At 56.0% G+C, this 17462-nt stretch overlaps 7 protein-coding genes and 1 non-coding gene across 8 annotated transcripts; 6 read left to right on the top strand and 2 right to left on the bottom strand.

The window, feature by feature from the left end:
* Positions 1 to 994: 994 nt before the first annotated feature.
* Positions 995 to 2728, bottom strand: G647_09858 (uncharacterized protein; the record flags this gene model as incomplete). Its single annotated transcript, XM_008725850.1, has 4 exons — positions 995 to 1390; positions 1537 to 1897; positions 1984 to 2257; positions 2329 to 2728. 4 exons carry the CDS (start codon positions 2726 to 2728, stop codon positions 995 to 997), a joined length of 1431 nt encoding a protein of 476 aa, XP_008724072.1.
* Positions 2729 to 3400: 672 nt separating this feature from the next.
* Positions 3401 to 3512, top strand: G647_09857. The gene has a single exon. It is a non-coding gene; the product is annotated as a tRNA-Leu (tRNA).
* An 824-nt stretch (positions 3513 to 4336) lies between these two features.
* On the top strand, positions 4337 to 5077 carry G647_09856 (uncharacterized protein; the record flags this gene model as incomplete). The annotated part of the gene is made up of 1 exon (XM_008725849.1): positions 4337 to 5077. The coding sequence occupies one exon, from the start codon at positions 4337 to 4339 to the stop codon at positions 5075 to 5077; it is 741 nt and encodes a 246-aa protein (XP_008724071.1).
* A 35-nt stretch (positions 5078 to 5112) lies between these two features.
* G647_09855 (uncharacterized protein) lies at positions 5113 to 5322 on the top strand (the record flags this gene model as incomplete). Its single annotated transcript, XM_008725848.1, has 1 exon — positions 5113 to 5322. The coding sequence occupies one exon, from the start codon at positions 5113 to 5115 to the stop codon at positions 5320 to 5322; it is 210 nt and encodes a 69-aa protein (XP_008724070.1).
* Positions 5323 to 6790: 1468 nt separating this feature from the next.
* G647_09854 (uncharacterized protein) lies at positions 6791 to 8676 on the top strand (the record flags this gene model as incomplete). The annotated part of the gene is made up of 6 exons (XM_008725847.1): positions 6791 to 6912; positions 6983 to 7032; positions 7097 to 7761; positions 7818 to 8014; positions 8077 to 8292; positions 8376 to 8676. The coding sequence occupies 6 exons, from the start codon at positions 6791 to 6793 to the stop codon at positions 8674 to 8676; spliced, it is 1551 nt and encodes a 516-aa protein (XP_008724069.1).
* A 1246-nt stretch (positions 8677 to 9922) lies between these two features.
* On the bottom strand, positions 9923 to 11314 carry G647_09853 (uncharacterized protein; the record flags this gene model as incomplete). Its single annotated transcript, XM_008725846.1, has 1 exon — positions 9923 to 11314. One exon carries the CDS (start codon positions 11312 to 11314, stop codon positions 9923 to 9925), a length of 1392 nt encoding a protein of 463 aa, XP_008724068.1.
* Positions 11315 to 12499: 1185 nt separating this feature from the next.
* G647_09852 (uncharacterized protein) lies at positions 12500 to 14269 on the top strand (the record flags this gene model as incomplete). The annotated part of the gene is made up of 1 exon (XM_008725845.1): positions 12500 to 14269. One exon carries the CDS (start codon positions 12500 to 12502, stop codon positions 14267 to 14269), a length of 1770 nt encoding a protein of 589 aa, XP_008724067.1.
* Positions 14270 to 14867: 598 nt separating this feature from the next.
* G647_09851 (uncharacterized protein) lies at positions 14868 to 16553 on the top strand (the record flags this gene model as incomplete). The annotated part of the gene is made up of 1 exon (XM_008725844.1): positions 14868 to 16553. The coding sequence occupies one exon, from the start codon at positions 14868 to 14870 to the stop codon at positions 16551 to 16553; it is 1686 nt and encodes a 561-aa protein (XP_008724066.1).
* Between the last annotated feature and the right edge of the window lie 909 nt (positions 16554 to 17462).

Below are 17462 nucleotides of genomic sequence, written 5' to 3'. Positions count from 1 at the left end.
TCGGCTCATTCGCACGCAACTCAACGCGTCATCGTCCGGTGGTGATGGCAAGCTCGAATACACGTTCGCCCGAAGAGATGATCTGCCATGATGGTGTCGTCGGGTCATTCATCACAGTTTTTGGGCCCTGCTTTTGCACAGTGCGGACTTTACCTCCGTGGTCGGGGGCATCACGATCGGCATTCAGCATTCTCGACTGTCTAGGCAGGCACAGTCCTTTTCCTTCCCTTTGGGACATTGTCCTGTCGAGCGTCTCGAGCGTCTCATTGTGACCTACGCTCCCGTCGACGCCGCTGACCATTAAGTACTCAGCGGCTTGTCGCTACACGCTCGGGCGACGACCGATCCGTTCCAATGATTCGAGGCAGATGGCCGACCGGCCGGTTTCGGGTTCCGGATTGTCTTTAGAGCCCCGCCTGCCTTGTCAACGGTCACCACCTGCTGTCCGGCGTGTCCTTATTTTCTCATCGAGCAGTACTGTAGCAGGGTGTAGTATTTTCAAGCTGGTTCTTCTGACGCCGCATCCAAAGAGTTCATGTTAGCATAGTCCTCCTTGAGCAGTGTCAGCCAAGCAGAGTTCTCTCCTTGATACGCATTATCTGCCTGTGTGTTTCTAAGTCGAGAACTGTCTTTATCATACGCATATCGCCTGTATGTTTCTAAATCGGGCGGCTAAGTATGGAAATGACTCTTCCCGGCGGGCTTGGACTGTAACGACCTCTATGAACTGCCCTGCTTTCCTCTCTTACTTGGATGACAGGGAGGCAGCGAGGGAAAGAGCTCAACCCTCACGCATGTGCAATGACATCCCGTACTACCTGGTGCTCGGTACTCCTTACTCGGTTTATTTACTTGAGCTGAGCTTCTGCTGATACGCTGCCGCCACCTTTCCCTCCGCCTCCTCCTCCTCGTCGTGCTTCAACTCTGCCTGCCCAGACCCGGCTTCCCCACATCCAACACTTCTAATCTCAGATCAAGCATTGCAAGTCTGTATCTACCACGGCGGCGGCGCACACCCCGCGGCAGCGGCATCCGGGCCTGGATGCAGACAATTATCCCTCTGCGCCTCCGGCACCGTCACGCTCAGAATCACCTCGCTCAGCAATTCCGGCCAATTGCGGTACAATACGTTGGGCATATCGTTGGGGGCGAACCCGTGGCACGGGATCCCTGTAGCTTCCTCCCCCGTGGCATTCTGGTCCACCATGTTGGCGCACAGGTTGACTTGCGGCAGGGAGGGGCGGCCGAGCGAGGCATTCACGGTGGTGATGTTGACGTCGATGAACTTCAGGCCGGGGCAGGGCACGAGCGGCGAACAGTGGATGACGGAGGCGACGTCGAAGTGCGAGGTGCCCGTGATGTTTTCCCAGGTTACGTTGGAGATTTGGAGCTAGGGCAGAAGAAGCGAAAAGGGTGAGCAAGTATCTAGGTGCAGAGTGGGGTGAGTATGTTGGGAAAGTGAAATACGTCGGTAGTGTAAAAGTTGATGACAAGTTGTGTGTAGAGGCAGGTATCAGCAGGGGTCAAAATACTCACTTGACTCGTGTCACACACGCTCGAATCATGCCCGTACACGCACTGCGTGATGCTGATGGGCTGGCCGACGTTCTCGATTCGGAAATTGCGGTACGTGACGTTGGTGATGGAGCCGCCGCCTCCGCCGCCTGCTTGGCCGTTGTTGGTGATGTCCGTGGCTTTGCCTTGCCAGGCTTTGATCCACGCGCCGTTGGTCGAGTTGATGAGGTGCACGTCCTCGTAGACAATGTCCCGGACGAAATCCGGGTGGGTGGGATCCTGGCCGACGGATCCGATGGGCATGCCGTGGGTGCGGTAGCAGGTGATGTTGCGGGACACGATGTTGGTGCTGTTGCCTTTGATGGCGATGCAGTCGTCGCCACTATTGATTGGGATCAGTGAGTCAGCCAGAGGACAATGAAAGGGAGTGACTGTCAGTCTGGGCTACGGGGTGTGTCTGATCCTTACCCTTCCACCGTCCAGTTGTAGAAGAAAATATCCCTTGAATTCCACGTGTCGGTGCCGTCCGTGTTCACGGTGAACCACGTGTTGTTGCTCGTCGAGTTCATGTAGATGTTCGACATGGTGACGTTCTGCGAGTGCGACACGAACGAGTGCCAGAACTGGGCCTGACGCCAGGACACGCCGTCCATCCACAGATTCTTGGCATTGAGGATCGTAAATCCAATCGGCCGACCCGGTTGGTTGCTGTTGTTCCGATTCTCGTTGTACCACGCTTGTCCTAAGATATACCAACGTGATAAGTCCATGCTCCCCCCTGATAGTGCTGGAGGAGGGACTACGTTTGCCTACCGTTGCCGTAGAATTGGCCCTTCCCGAATCCTTTGAAAGTGACGTTCTCGCCGCCGAAAAACCACGCTGTCGATAGATTCGCGTACGTGACAGAATAGCTGTGGCCCAACCAGTACGGGATGTTGTCACTCCATCTCATCTCGCCGTGCAGCTCGACGTCGCAGTTGACCAGCCCGGTCGTGTTCATCACCTGGTTGATGTTGTACGTGTAGTTCTGAAAGATCACACTTCCATTGGTTCCACACAGCTCGAATGCATGCAGGATGGAAGGTGTGTCGTCAACGGGCTGCCCGAAATGGGTCAACGACTCGGGATAGACGTAGCAGGCCGTTCCGTTGTTCACCACGTACGCTGTCGCGGACGAGGCTACGCCCGCGAGGAGGACCAACGTCGACAACATTGTTCACTTAGAGGTCTGTCGAGACTCACTTGGGAAACAGGACTTGGTCTTCCATCGCCCGGTCTTCTCGTGCCCGGCTTTTGTAGCGACCGAGCATTGGGGAAGAAACGCGGTACTTTGTGGACTCGGCTACACCTCCGATGGTCTCCAACCGTTGTCTAGTCATGAGGCCGGCATCCGCTGTACGGTGTACGGTGTCGAACCCATGAGCTTGCCTCTTTCCCGGCTGGTACCATCTCTTGCGAGTCGCTGTTGAGGGGTTTGCGGGGAACCGTCGGGGTCCCCAGGTGGAAATCGTAGCCTATGCTCAAACCTGCGGTCTGGGTAAGTCGATATAGACTTGACGTCGCAGCGGAGATGTACAGAATACTCCATCCCCATGCAGTAGATGCAGGTGTTTTTAGGCTGAAGACGTAGAAGGCTGGAAATGATCTGCTCGGGAGAAACGCCACGGCGATACTCCGAGTGCCAAGTTGTGCTAAGCTTCGTTGGGACCTGGGTAGGGTTGACCAATGATCAGCATGAAGACGACCCACAGAAACTACCCCGCTCCCGCCGGCAACTATTACACCGTTATATTTTGTTTGTCCCGGAATCTACCTCAAAATCCATGGTGAGGTGGTGAGTAACATCGTCACCTAGCGAATGAAACTTGGGATGCTAACAAGTGTCCCTCAGGCCGAGTGGTTATGGCGCAAGTTTCAGGTATACCTGGAGCTCATGCTTCGGTTTTCAAGAAGTACTTGTGGGTAAAACCGCGTGGGTTCGAGTCCCACCCTCATCGTGAGTCTCTCCGGAAGTCTGTATCGTCCTTGACTGACTTAATGTAGATATAACCCAAGAACGGGGTCATTTTTTGATTTTTGTAGAGCCAGACATGAGGAAAGCGTATACAGGACTTTAGCCGCTTATAAGTGACTAAATCGCGCTAACGTAATTCGAGAGGTTCACTATATAGAAGCGTTATTCACCTAGGTATAGTAGGCCATCTACTGTAACGGGGCTGATGAAGTTGTGGTTTAGCAAGGGTGCCCGCCGAGGTGTGGATAGCTGGAACCATCGCATCGAGAGCGTGGAGGTCCATACGACACAATACGAGCACTGACTGCGACCCTCCGCCTGCGTTGAGTGCAAGTCGACATGATAATTGTAGGTATCCAGTACTACCAAAAAGGAAAATGAGGCATAGATCAAGGCAAATTGAGTCGCAGGCAGGGCGACGCACATACACACGACAGCGCCAAGATTGATGGCCAAAGCGCAATATCAACTCGCACCAAACCAGAAACCGGGGACACACATTCGCGTCTACTGCTCTCATTCCTCCGCCCTTTTCATGTTTCACGGTACGAACTTTAAGTGATGCGTTGCTGGCCCTGGCTGGTATCCAAGTTTCAAGAATGTCTAAACGTGCACGCGCATGCAGCACGGATCTGCTGATCACGGATCAGGTCCTCACAGACAGCTCATAAAGTCAAATCTCGATTCCTTTTGTTTGCGCTTCTCGCCTCTTCTGACACTCACCACGTATACGTGGTTGTTTTGAGACGCCCGAGGGGGTCCTAGGACATACTCCACCAAGCAGCACTTCCTCTGGACTTCTTCGCCATGGCGCCCAAGATTCCGACTCGACTGCTCATCATGTCTGATATGCACGGCGCTGACTTCAATTCTGAGAACAGACCTGACCAGCGTGCCGATGTCACTGTCCATTGCTGTGACCTCGCCGACGGCTCGAAGCTCGAAGAATTCCGCTCGGCCCTCGAACTGCTTGAAAGGATCGATGCGCCCCTCAAGTTGGCCATTGCAGGTAACCACGACTTTACCATGGACAAGGCTGCCTTCGAGACCAAGGTTGCTGAAGCAGTTCCCCCTCTAGACCCCGGACTCGTTGCTCGAGAATACGGCACTGTGGGGCAGGCAAGGGAACTATTTGACCATGCACAAGATGCAGGTATAGTGTTCTTGGACGAGAGAACCCATCGCTTTGACCTCGAGAATGGAGCCATGCTAACAGTCTATGCAAGTCCATATACGCCCTCCTTGGGCGCATGGGGCTTCCAATACCACCCGAACCAGGACCGTCATTTCGACATCCGCGACGGCACCGATCTCGTCATCACTCACGGGCCTCCGAGAGGCATCATGGACTTTACCTATGGTCGCGAGCGAGCCGGCTGCCCCGACCTTTTCACCGCCGTCGCTTGTGCCCGACCCCTCATCCACTGCTTCGGCCATATCCATGAGGGATGGGGCGCGAGGCTGGTAACTTGGAAAGACAGCGGCCGAGATAAGCAATCCCATTTTACCGCCATCGACAACGACAACTCGCTCGTCATCGAAGGTTAGCCGCCCTGAGAGAGAGCACACTGGACTCAGATGACATGGCGGAAGAGAAGCGACGGAAGCTGGAACGGCTGAGTCGCAGCAGATGCGCCATAACAAGCCACTGTGCTCAAGATGAGCATCCTCTCCCGGCTGGCAAGCAGACACTGTTTGTCAATGCCTCAATAATGGGCAGCGAAGACTTTGTGCAGAGGCCCTGGCTCATCGACATCGAGCTCCCAAGCGGAGCAGAGATTCAGAAGCAGTAGCCCCTTCGATGGGAATAGGACAGCAGAGCGGTACAGATAGGTGAATACAAGGGAAGTTTGGCCCTGAAGATGGACGTTCACCTGGCAACAACGAATTATTCCTCTGGAATCAGATGAACAAGCTGTGCTCTGGACGCATCAATCGAGGATCTCAAGCAAGGTGGCACCGTCTGTATCGTGCGCACGCTGACTCCGCCAGAGCCTTTGGAGCTGGTGATGCCGGTACTATTTGGACCCAAGACTCGTGAGTTGACGGGTCGGAGTGGCGCCATCACTTTTGTCGCAAGAGCTTTTGCCGATCTTGTCGACCGGAGAGAGGGATTCTGATCTTTAGTAAGAGAATGCTCGAGAACACGGTCACGTTAGCCGAAGAACACGATATCCACCCCCATACCGAAGAGTCCGGTGCATGAGAGGTCGCTCCTAGGGCCATTTGAGTGGCTGCAAGCCAGGACTTCGTGGGAAAGCTGTGGTCAAAGCGCGGGCGCGGGCTTTCGGATGAGGCAGAGGCGATGGCTGTGAAGCCCTGTTCCGGAGTTTCTGTCTCTCTCGCATTTCACAATGTGCATAGTTCCCGCATTTTGTTAGATCGCTGACGTGGTTCATGGCACGGTCCATGTATCACCGATGGGAGTCGAGATGATGGTACGCTGCACTTGCACTTGGCTTACGTCCTCGGACCACGTGTGGTTGGAATTCAGCGACAGTACTTCCCGCTCGCTACCTGCTTCTGACTCCTCCGTTGGGGGGCAAGACTTCCGCGCGAGGTACGACAGATTCGATCGCGCACAGAAGCGACAAATTCAACGGCACGAGGGCTCTCGGAACGCTGACTGGCAGGATTGCGTGTCGCGTAGCGGATATCGCTCTCTTCCGCTCGAGCTGCCATGTCTTGGCGATATGCCATCATTTACGGGATCGAGCACGCCATCCTTGACTCCCAATCCCATAGGATATAAACCTTGACGACAAGGCCGAGGCCAAGCAGCTCACTGAAAATATACGGCAAACTTGACCAGCCTCATCAACAGTTAATAGGCTCCGGGGTCGAGATCACTCGGCACACCGCCTCTTGGTACAGGCCGCGTCCTTGGTGGCAGTCATCCAAGCATCCAGCCGCCGTGGATTCCGCTTCTACGCTGTTCCGGTAGGCCTGTGCCACTAAACCCGTACGTCGTGAACGGACGTCGAAGACATTTCTTTGTAGTCTTGCCCATCTTGTCCAACATTTTGCACCACTACGGACAGCAGGCCAAGGCTGTCCCAGACTTTGTGGACATGGTTTCACCACTTTGCCCAGGAGTTTGCCGACGCCCAGGAAACCTAGACAAGGCGATGATGCTATGGTTCGGGGACCTCCAGGTAGGTTGAGGAGAGCTATGAATATGGAGCATCTTCCCTCCCAGGTAGGAACACTGGTCAAATCTTCACCAGCCGCAGAACGAAAACTTCGCCGTGACCAGCAACGATGTCGCCCTTTGACAAGAGATCTCCTGATCCAGACGGCTATCCTGAGCCTGGCCCAGATGAGGAGCCTCTCGCCCTCGAAGTCGACTGGACGCCAAAGGAGGAGGCAAATGCAAAACGAAAGTGAGAGCGGCGCCTGACACTCTTGAGAGGACGCCTGGGAGCATTGACTGACATGTATCGTCTGGTTCAGGCTGGACTTTATCATCATGCCGCTCCTGACTCTGGGCTTCTTTTGTTTGCGTGAGTAGCGTCGACTCGCCAACCCCCCCTGCTTCGACCTCCGATCTCATTCTCGGACGTCCAGAGCTCGACCGAGGAAACATCGCAAACGCCATCACGGACAACTTGATGGAAGACGTCGGGATCACCCAGAACCAGTTCAACGTCGGTCAGCAGATGCTGTCGCTTGGTATCGTGCTGTTCGAGATTCCTTCCAACATGGTTCTCTACCGCGTCGGCCCCGGCAAGTGGCTCACCCTGCAGCTCTTCCTCTTCGGCACCGTCAGTACCTTCCAGGCTTTCCAAAACAGCTATGGGTCGTTCATCGCGTCCCGATTCCTCCTCGGCATGACAGAGTCGGGCTTCATCCCTGGTGGCTTGTGGACCCTGTCGACCTGGTATACGCGCACGGAGACGGCCAAGAGAGTCATGTTCTTCTACTTTGGCAATCAGTTTGGCCAAGCCTCTTCCAAGCTCCTCGCATATGGCATCCTCCACATGCGGGGCGTCGCCGGCAAGGCGGGCTGGTTTTGGCTGTTCGTCATCATGGGCATCTTCACCATCGCAAGCGGGTTCGTCCTCGGCTTTTTCCTGCCCGACTCGTTCAAAAACCCTCACAGCACGTTCCTCCCTCGGGTCCGCATGTTCACTGACAGAGAGCTTCACATCCTTCGAACTCGGGTTTTGTTGGATGATCCCATGAAGGGCAAGAAGAAGAAACGGATTGGCCGGGCCGGGTTTAAGAAAGCGGTAAGTCCAGGGGCCAATCTCGTGAGCATCGATGCTGATGGAGATTCAACTTCCAGTTCACAAACTGGCGTCTGTACGTCCACGTCCTGGTGACACTGTGCAACAATGGCCCGCAGCGTGCCTTTGACACTTATGCACCGTCTCTGGTGAACGGCTTCGGCTTCGGTCAGTTGTCGAGCAATGCCTTGGCATCCGTCGGTCTGTTCCTGCAAATCCCGACTTCGTTCGCCTTCAGCTACGTCTCGGACCATTTGTAAGTTCTGGAAGTGGAAGAGTATTTGCTCCGGCCCCAGCACGCTGACGACTCTCGCGCAGTAATAAACGCGGACCGACCGTCATCACGGGTCTCAGCTGCCATCTCCTCGGCTACATCTTCAACCGTGGCTTCACGGAGCTCAACGGCAGCCGAGGAGCAAAGTACTTTGGCGTCATCTGGACACAAACGTTCGGGACCTTCTCACACCCGCTCAACATCGCCTGGATGTCCCTCACTTGTGAAGATTCCGAAGAACGAGCGCTCGCGATGGCCATGTGAGTTACTTTTTACCCCCAATTACCAACGACGATCCGTGGATACTGGGTCGTCGGTGTCTCCCGCTGACTCCGGTACCTAGGGTCATCATGGGCGCCAACATCGCCGGAATCTATGGCGCCCAGATCTTCCGCTCGGACGACCGACCGCGCTATCGCCGGGCCTTTAGCGTGAACATCGCCGTCCTGGCGTTTGGTCTGAGCCTCGCAATCGGGCGGTACATTGACGACCGACTGCTTCGGCGCAAGGGTCGCCGCCAGAGCACCCTCGGCCCCGTGAGGTCTCAGTCACGATCCCAATCGATGAGTGTCCAAGACTCGGAGAAGACGGGCACTCCGCCGATCGAGGAACAACGCAAGGTGGTGGTTGAGCTGCCCAAGTGAGAGGATTCAAGCGGTGTGTTGGGTCGTGGTGCCAGATAGAATGCGAGCACCATTATGGAACGTCACTCTTCCATCTTTTGAAGGATGTGCCTGATTCCCGAGGATCAGGTGGATGAGATCCCGATACACGAGCAGCAGATAGGTCCCTAGATAGGGTCGATGCAGTGAGATTACCGGTACGCGCGGCACTGCGTGCAACAGGTAGACGATATGCCATGTCGTTCCTTAGTGCCATAATACATACCTATACGAGAGGTAGATGCAGCCAAGGGGCACGGCACTAGAAGAAAGGCACACATGTTGCCCACGGACGACCATTCGATGTCGACGCGTACAAAAATATCGCGTGCTAACACACCGTTCTCACCTTCTGGCTGGTGTACGCTTGGTATATACACTTGATACAAACTATCTCAAAACAGTAAGGTACCCAGGTAAAGGTCTACGCACGGTTAAAGTCCACCAAGACCCAGCAAAGAAAGCAGTTTGAACTCCTGCCCGGGGCACTCTTCTTAGGTCTTTACAGAATAGCCATATGTTAGGGATGGCCTAATGAGATAGGCATGTTACGCTCATAGTAATTCAAGTACGAAACGTCCCTAGACGTACAGTCCGTACAGGTCTCGGAGTATGAGAGAAGGATGCTCCTCTCTCACGCGAGTCTCGGCTTATGTGTTTTTTGGCCTTGGCGAGGCTTGACGTTCCAGACACCATGGCGGCGTGCTCTACCCCTCTCACACTCAACCACACTACATCTCAAAGGCACGGTGCGATGTCTGCAGCCGAGTTGTCTGTATTGTCCTGTCTAGGAACTATCGAACGCAAAAGTAAAGAGGCGCAGCGTTGCGCCAAAGCTCCACCACTCAGAACGCCAGGTTGCTTCCCTGTAGATTTGTACAGAGAAACAGCACCCCCCACACAGCATCCGATTCTGCCACGAAAAGCAGCCAGCGATGCCGACACGAGAGCCGATACCTCAGAAGAACGACGGTAGTAGCAAGAACAATAGCGACCTCTGATAGAAAGACAAGAGGGAGAGGCGTAGGCGGCGCCCGGCCGTGGCGGATTTGAGCCAGAAACGTGTCACCAGGTCGAGCCCGACAGGCTGTTTCAATACTCGTTCACCGTCGTGACCGTGGAGGAGGACCGTTTCTAGCCTGTCAAGAGAAAGCCATGAAGGATTGATCCGAGCAGAATACTTACGACAGTGCCACTTGTACGCGGAAACCCAGGACCACGATCTCCTCTAGAGCCACTGCTCGGGGTGCAAGTCCACCGTTGACTTCGTCCAGGCGCGCGATATCCTGAACGACTTTGGAAACCAGTCCGGCTCCTTACCAGTGGTCATCATCGACACCAGAGCTTCTGCACTACGATACGCCATGGCCATCCCGTGACCATTCATGCCCACCGATGCCCAGAGACCCTTCTCACCGGGAATCTCGCCCACGAGCGGGAAGGTGTCCGGCGTGTAGCAGGTGATGCCTGACCAATCTCGGATCTCTACACTGTGGTCTCCCCACGTTTGCCGTCCGAAGACATCTGGCGCCGCACGCTTCAGGTATGCCGCTATTTCCGCATTGACGGTCGAATCGTCCGTGACTCCCATCTCCCTTGTCTTGGACACGCTCCGGCCGCCGCCGTACAGGACGTCGCCGTCACCTTTCAGACCCGGGGCGCGAGTCATGAAATAGTCACCCGAGCCCCGGTCGTTGACGCCGACGCTCTTGTGCCGAGCTTGATGGTTGGATAGATCCTCCTTGGGCCTGATGGCCGTGACTTGGCTTCTGGAGGGCGTCAGGAAACCGGTCTCGGAGATGCCTCGGTGCAGGGCATTCGTGTAGGCATTCGTGGCTAGAACCACCCGCTTGCCTTGAGCCGCGCCCCTGTGCGTGTGAACCTCCCATAGGGCAATGTCGTGGTCGGATACCGGTCTCACCGCAAGTGCAGGCGTGTTGGTTTGCAGATTGAGTCCTCTCTCCAGACTCAACTCCAGCATCCTACACACGAGGAGATATGGGTTCTGGGTGTGTGCCGGGTAAGTGACCGCCCCGAGGACATTGGGCAAGCCCAGATGTTCTCTCGCCGCCTGGCCGTGCCATACCCTTCTTTCGATAGATGATGGCACGTCGGGCCTTCTCTGACTCACCTCCTCCCTGTACCGCATCACATCAAGCACCTCGGCCCAGCCCCGCGCGGTGTAATAGGCATCCGCCGTCTCTACGTCCTGAAAATCACAGTCGACCTTGTGCTCCCGCACGAAACGGGCAATGTCGTGGACATTCTGCTCTTCCAGTCGCTCAAACTTGAGGGCCTCGTCCTCGCCAAAAGCGGTCGCGTACTCCTTAAAGTTCAGCCACCAGCCGGCGCGACAGTGGCCGCCGTTTCGCCCTGACGCACCCGAGGCCGCAGTTCGAGCTTCAAGCATTAGGATGGAGAGTGAGGGGTTGCCGGAGAGGAGCTTATGAGCGATTGCCGCCCCAGACACGCCGGATCCGATGATGACATAGTCGAACGTGGTTGATGTCGGCAGGGAAGGAGTCGTGCGGTGGTGGGCTATGGCATGGGGAGGGAGCTGCCAATAAGATGTCGTGGGGTTAGGCTGAGGGAAGCCCTTTGGGACTTCACCGCCGCCCATGCTGGAGTTAGACGGCGGACAAACCACCGGGTGGAGCCAACGAGCGTATTTATATGTGCAACCTGTGGCGGGAAATGTTGTATCATGGCGGGTGCTGTACTAGCCGGAGACTGGGTGTACAGGATAGTCCTCACATGTGACGCTATTGGTTGAATGTTGACCATTGATCATGTTGTTCAGGACTCGGTATGCACGTCTTGATAGAACGGGAAGCCCTGAAAGAGGACGTTTTGGGGTAACCGCGGGCCTCGCCTAGGGACGCCTACGGATTCTGTGTTAGCGGAACGGACACTCCGTATGTTGTAACCAATTAACCCGGTTACCCCCGCTACTCTGCCTTATCTGGTCTTATCAAGAATATGGCTGCCTGATTGTATTTTGATCTCAGGGGCCATGATCTTTGAAACAACCTGTCGCGGGAACGGTTGCAGCAAGTCTGGATAATGATGGAGAGCTTCCAGGAGGTACTCCGTATTCAGGTCATGATCGATCCAAAGATCTTAGGGAGAAGCAGTCTTCATTTTTTGATCTTTCGCAAAGGTTCACGATCAGTTCTCTCACGGCACAAGTGAAGCTTGCCTCAGTTGGAGTGATTTCCAGTACTCCCTAGACGGCGAAGGATGATGCCAGTGGGTCCGGATCTGGCGAGGTAGCATTGATTGTGACTGACAAGTGACCGAGCAAGAGGCTCAAAATACGATGGCGGAGGAACCGCCCTCAACGTCTCAAATTCCTGGGTGAGCGAACCCTCGACCGTCACTCGAGTTATTGACGTGTAACTCATACTCCGTACTCCGACTCGTCTCATACTTGCCCCCAAGCTGTGTCGTGAACTTGACGCTTTCGGCGGTTGCGCCCTGCCTCTGCTTACTCTCCAAACGTCGGCCCTGGCTAGGCACCTACTAGGCGACCGGGAACCGAGCCAATCGTCTTCCGCACATTGGTGGCCTCACCAAGGAAACGGGCTACTGGCACGATCCATGACAGGATTGTTCCCATGGATCAAGCTGCAGATAGTCAGCAACTGCTTTTGTGAGCTTTCTTGCACCACGAGTCGAGACGCCTTCTGTTCCACAGTATCTATAAATTCCGAGCCCTGGCGAACCTCAAGCCAAGGCTGTCCTTCATTGTCATTGACTTCACCGCCACCTGTTCATGACGGCACGTCGGGTATGGGAAGCAGCAATGTCAACTTTTCAGAATGTCATTGACGTTGGCCGCATTGGGACGCTGCTGGCGCTCGCCACTGCAGTTTACATCTCAATCAAAGCCTTCCACCGCATCCAGCAGACATACAGGGCTCGTCGTCGCTACCAGGATATCCCACAGTTGCCTCGACATCCAATATGGGGCCACCTGATCAACATGGGAGAGAAGCTCAACCCGGCCCTTCGGCGACATCCAGACTATGCCTTTGAAGAAATTTGGATTTCGCTCGGCAGGCCTCCTGCATTTCTGATGGACTTGCACCCCGTCGACCGCGCCTTCTTGATCGTGGCAGACCCGGCACTGGCCGAGGAAGTCTCACAGCCGAACTCAACCTTCAAGTACTCGCTCCCGAAGAGTGATACGCTCATGTCCATGTACCGCCTCATTGGCCTGGAGTCATTGATCACCGCCGAGGGCGAAGAATGGAAGACCCTCCGGCGGAGATTCAACAAGGGCTTTTCACCGCAGCATCTGCATACTCTGGATGGGCTGATCGTGTCCAAGACACGAGATTTCGTCGAGCGACTGAAACAGGCAGCCGAGAGCAAAGAGACATTCCTGCTCAAAGACTACGCCCAAGATTTGACCACGGATATCATCACCACCGTCGCCATCGAGAAGGACTACCGCGCGCAGACGCTGCCAGAGGGAGTCGGGTCGAAGAGCGCTTTCGGGATGCTGACCGCCTCGAGACTCCTCTCGAAGCTGGTCTTCCCCGTGGGCCGGGGGTTCAACCCGTTCGTCTACTTTGATCCGATCCGGCCTGCCAAGTCATGGTTCTATGAACAAGTCTTCAATCGCGAACTCGCCGCTCGGGTGCGGGAACAGGTCGCTCTGGAGCGGGCACAAACCAACGAGAAGTCCAACGGATCCACCGAGAGCATCGCGACAAAACAGAGGTCCATTACCCGCCTCGCACTCTCGGGACTAGATCCCGATGCGGCGTTGGTCCGAAACACGGTCTCGCAGATCAAAAGCTTCCTGTTCGCCGGGCAGGACACGACCGCCACGCTGATTCAATGGCTATGCTTCGAGCTCTCCAAAGCCTTGTGGTCCCCTCGCTCGGCGGCCATCCTGCAACGGCTCACCGCGGAGCATGATGCCGTGTTCGGGACGCGAGGCGGTCCCTTCAACGCTCTCGACGTCCTCGGCCGGACGGACGAAGCAGGACGAAAGGACACGGAGGCCATACTAGGCAGCCGCTTACCATACACGACGGCGTTCGTCAAGGAAACACTCCGAATGCACCCCCCTGCCGCCACCGCGCGACGCGTCCCCGAATTGTCGGCTCAGAACCCGACGCCCGTGACCATGAGGATACGCACATCCCGCGGCGACGAAAAGGACGTTCTCGTCAACGGCCTGAGGATTTACAGCGCACAGCACCTTATCCACCAACACAAAGATGTCTGGGGTCCCGACGCACATGTCTTTCGTCCCGACCGGTGGCTCGACGAACAGTACATGTCGAGACTGCCCACCGGCGCGTGGCGGCCCTTCGAGCGTGGTCCGAGGAACTGTATCGGACAGGAACTAGCGATGGTGGAGGCCAAGGTTGTACTCTGCGCCGTCGCACGGGGCTTCTCGTGGGAAAAGGTCGGCTACTCGGGGAGGAACCAGGCCGAGGGCATGGAGATACCGAGGGGTGATGGCACGGACGATCCGGAGCGAGAAGTGTGGAGCACCCACCAGGTCACGTCGATTCCAGTCGATGGCATGAAGATGAGGGTCCGTGTGATGGAGTAGAACGTGACAGGCGCGGATGATAAATACAATTTCAACAATCGTGGTGCAACAAGGCTGAACACGCGAGGCTGAGACGTTCTAGTCACGTGATGCCGGCGAGACTTTCACGCAGAAGCCGATGGACCGGCCGCGACGCGCACGTGACACGCCGATCTGCTCGTTTTCGCCTCCCAGGCTGCCAGATGTCAGTGTCACTCTAGGCAGCCGAGCATGATGAGAGTCCAGATCCCCTGGACGCGTACCATGGCCGACCTTCAGGGGTCACACCTGCCGTGCCACCTGGTCACTGGGAATCGTGTGCGTGCTGTGGCGTCCCACGCTTCTCGCAGCTTCTCGCGGCGTCGCGGGCTGTACGCTGATTCGCCCCTCGCAGGCCGAGAGACATACGAAATGTGTTTGCCTGGCCGCGGGGTCCAAACCATCACGAGGTGATCGATGTCTATAAGATCCCGCGTCCTGCTTTGTGGCTGGAACCTGCATTTGCTCTCGCCATCATTCCCCCATCGAACACTTTTCCTCTTCCATCGAGATTTTCCAAGCCATCATCTACACAGGATCGGCACGTTCCACACTCGACCGTACTGCGGAATCGGGCACGATGCCGAACATTTATTACCTCAACACACCGCCTCACCCGTTCTGGGACTTCGTCGCCGGGATCGAAGATCATCCCTTCTTCGCCCAACATCGCCGACCTGGTCCACCACCACAGCCGGCTCGGCCAGCTGGGCCGAATCAAGCCCGCGCTCACGCTCACGCTCACGCTCACGCCCACGCCAGCACCGCCACAAGCGACAAGGCCAAGGGCAAGCACGCCGAAACCAACGTTGAAGATCCACCAGAGGTCGACCCCTCGACCGTCCGCCCCGACCGCAAGGACATGCCATTCCGCGGGCGTGGTCGCTTCGCCCACGCCTTCGACGACAACCACGACAAAGAGAAGCACGACGGCGACAACGACGGCGAAGATCGCCACCGCGGCAAACGAGGCTGCCACGGACGCAGACGAGGTTTCGAGCACGGTCCGTGGGGTCGCCGCGGAGGTCCGCCATTTGGTCCCCCACCGTTCCTGTTCGGGCCCAACTTCCCGTTCGGCCCTCATGGTCCCTTTGGCCGTCCCAGCGGTGCGGGACAAGAAGAACACGAAGGGCAAGGCGAAGGTCAAGGTCAAGGTCACGGCCATGGACCTCATCCCGGTTTCCGTGGTCGCGGGGGCCCACACCGGGGTCGCTTTGGGCATCATCCCCATCACGGGCGTCCTGGAGGTCACGGACCCCAGTCCCAGTCGCCACCACGCGCGGGTCCTTTTGCCGGCGACCCATCGGGTTTTGACCTCCCTTCGTTCCTGGCCAACCTAGGGGAACGTCTTGGTGTGGACCTCAATTCCGCGGCGGAGGGCTTGGGACTCGATCTCGGCCAGAAGCATCCCCGCTCGGCCGACAGAGACTTCGAGCCCCGAACCGACATCTTCGACAGCCCTGAAGAATATACCGTGCACGTGTCCCTCCCCGGGGCGAAGAAATCCGACCTCGGCGTCGACTGGGATGGCGAACACTCGGTCCTCCGCATCGCCGGTGTGGTCCATCGACCGGGTGTGGATGAGGAGATGATGTCCCGGCTTGTTGTCGACGGCCGGAAGCGCGAGACCGGCGTCTTCGAGAAGACCATCCGCTTGGGCACGACCAAGGCTCCGGCAGCTGTCGACGTCGAGGGCATTTCTGCAAAGATGGTCGACGGGGTACTTGTCGTGCATGTCCCCAAGGTGGAGAAGCGGTTCACGAAGAAAGAGGTCCGCGTGGATTCATCTTCTCCTCCGGACAGACGCGACGAGACATACGCCGACGCGTATATGAATGACAAGGACAAGGAGAAGCAACAACATGATCTTCTGTTTGACGCTGACGAGGACATGTACAACGGCACACCACAGCCACGCAATCCCAGCGAGCCGGTCGAAGCTGAAGCCGAAGCAAAGGGTAAGGGCAAACAACGCGAGGCTGAGGAGGAAACAACCAGAGACAGAGATGACCGTTCCGAGACCATCGGGTTCGAGGATCTGCGTGCCAACGCCCCCGCCGAAACTCTTCCACGCTACCAAGTCGACGAGCCTGTCGAGAGTAAGTTGGCAAAGAGCGCAGGAAGTCAAAGCCACGAGGACAAGGCAGAACATGACGTCAAAGACGCGGATGACAACATGAGCGACTGGGAGAGAGATGACTCTGACGTTGACCCGGAGGACGAGGACGAGGGAGAGTACGAATACGTCAAGATCAATGTTGATTGAGTGAGTGGTGAGTGAGTGAGAGAGTGGCATATATTCAACTTGCTCGGTCCGTCAATCATTCAGTCGGTCGGTGATATCGACAGTGGTGTGTGTAATCATGGAAGGGAAACTCTGGAGACAGGTCAACCATACACTCGTTCAGTTATTCAAGGTCATGGAGAGAGTGTCGTATCTACGAAAACGCAGTGTGTAGCTGAGTACGGATTACGGCAGCTGTCAATCAATCTACCATTTCAGGACTCCTTCTTACCCGCCGCCACGGGGTCAGTCATGGCACATCGGTGCGGGCGGGGTTGTAGGGCATGGTAGTCGGTATTTCGAACCCAATGGATGCTCATTCGTGTTTTCTTCATTCCTGCATGTACTTTTGCTTGTACCTGTGCGTCTACTTGTCCTTGTACTTGTCCTTGTACTTCTGCTTCTGCTTTCACGTTACCTTCTCTTTCTTGTTTCTATCTGGGTTTTCGGCTTGGACAGATCGATGAGCGTGATCTTGCTTGGTTGTGCGCTTGCTTGGTTGTGCGCTTGCTTGGTTGTGCGCTTGCTTGGTTGTGTGCTTGCTTGGTTGTGTGCTTGCGCGCGTTACTTACTTACTAGTACCTAGCTAACAAGCTCTCTACTTACCGGACGTGACGACAGACAGGTCGATGAGCTTGATCATGCTTGACCGCCTATTCAAGCACTGGAGTAAGTACATTAGCGAGCTGGCTGGCTAGCTACAGTAGCTACAATAGCGACTTAGTTACGTGGCCGAGTATCTTGTATGTTGGAGTAGCGCGGGTGCTATCGAATGAGACGGTTGCGATGAGGGTAAAAATGTAGAAGGAAGAGAAAAGGGTGGTCTACCGGGTGAGGCCTTAGTACAGGTAGGTACCAGAAGAGCATATCTCAGGACTGTCTATGGGTTGG

This window comes from Cladophialophora carrionii (assembly GCF_000365165.1).
Source record: "Cladophialophora carrionii CBS 160.54 unplaced genomic scaffold supercont1.11, whole genome shotgun sequence".
Classification (NCBI taxonomy): Eukaryota; Fungi; Ascomycota; class Eurotiomycetes; order Chaetothyriales; family Herpotrichiellaceae; genus Cladophialophora; species Cladophialophora carrionii.
The sequence above is the reverse complement of the archived record's forward strand: the minus strand, read 5'-3'. Positions and strand labels throughout refer to the sequence as shown.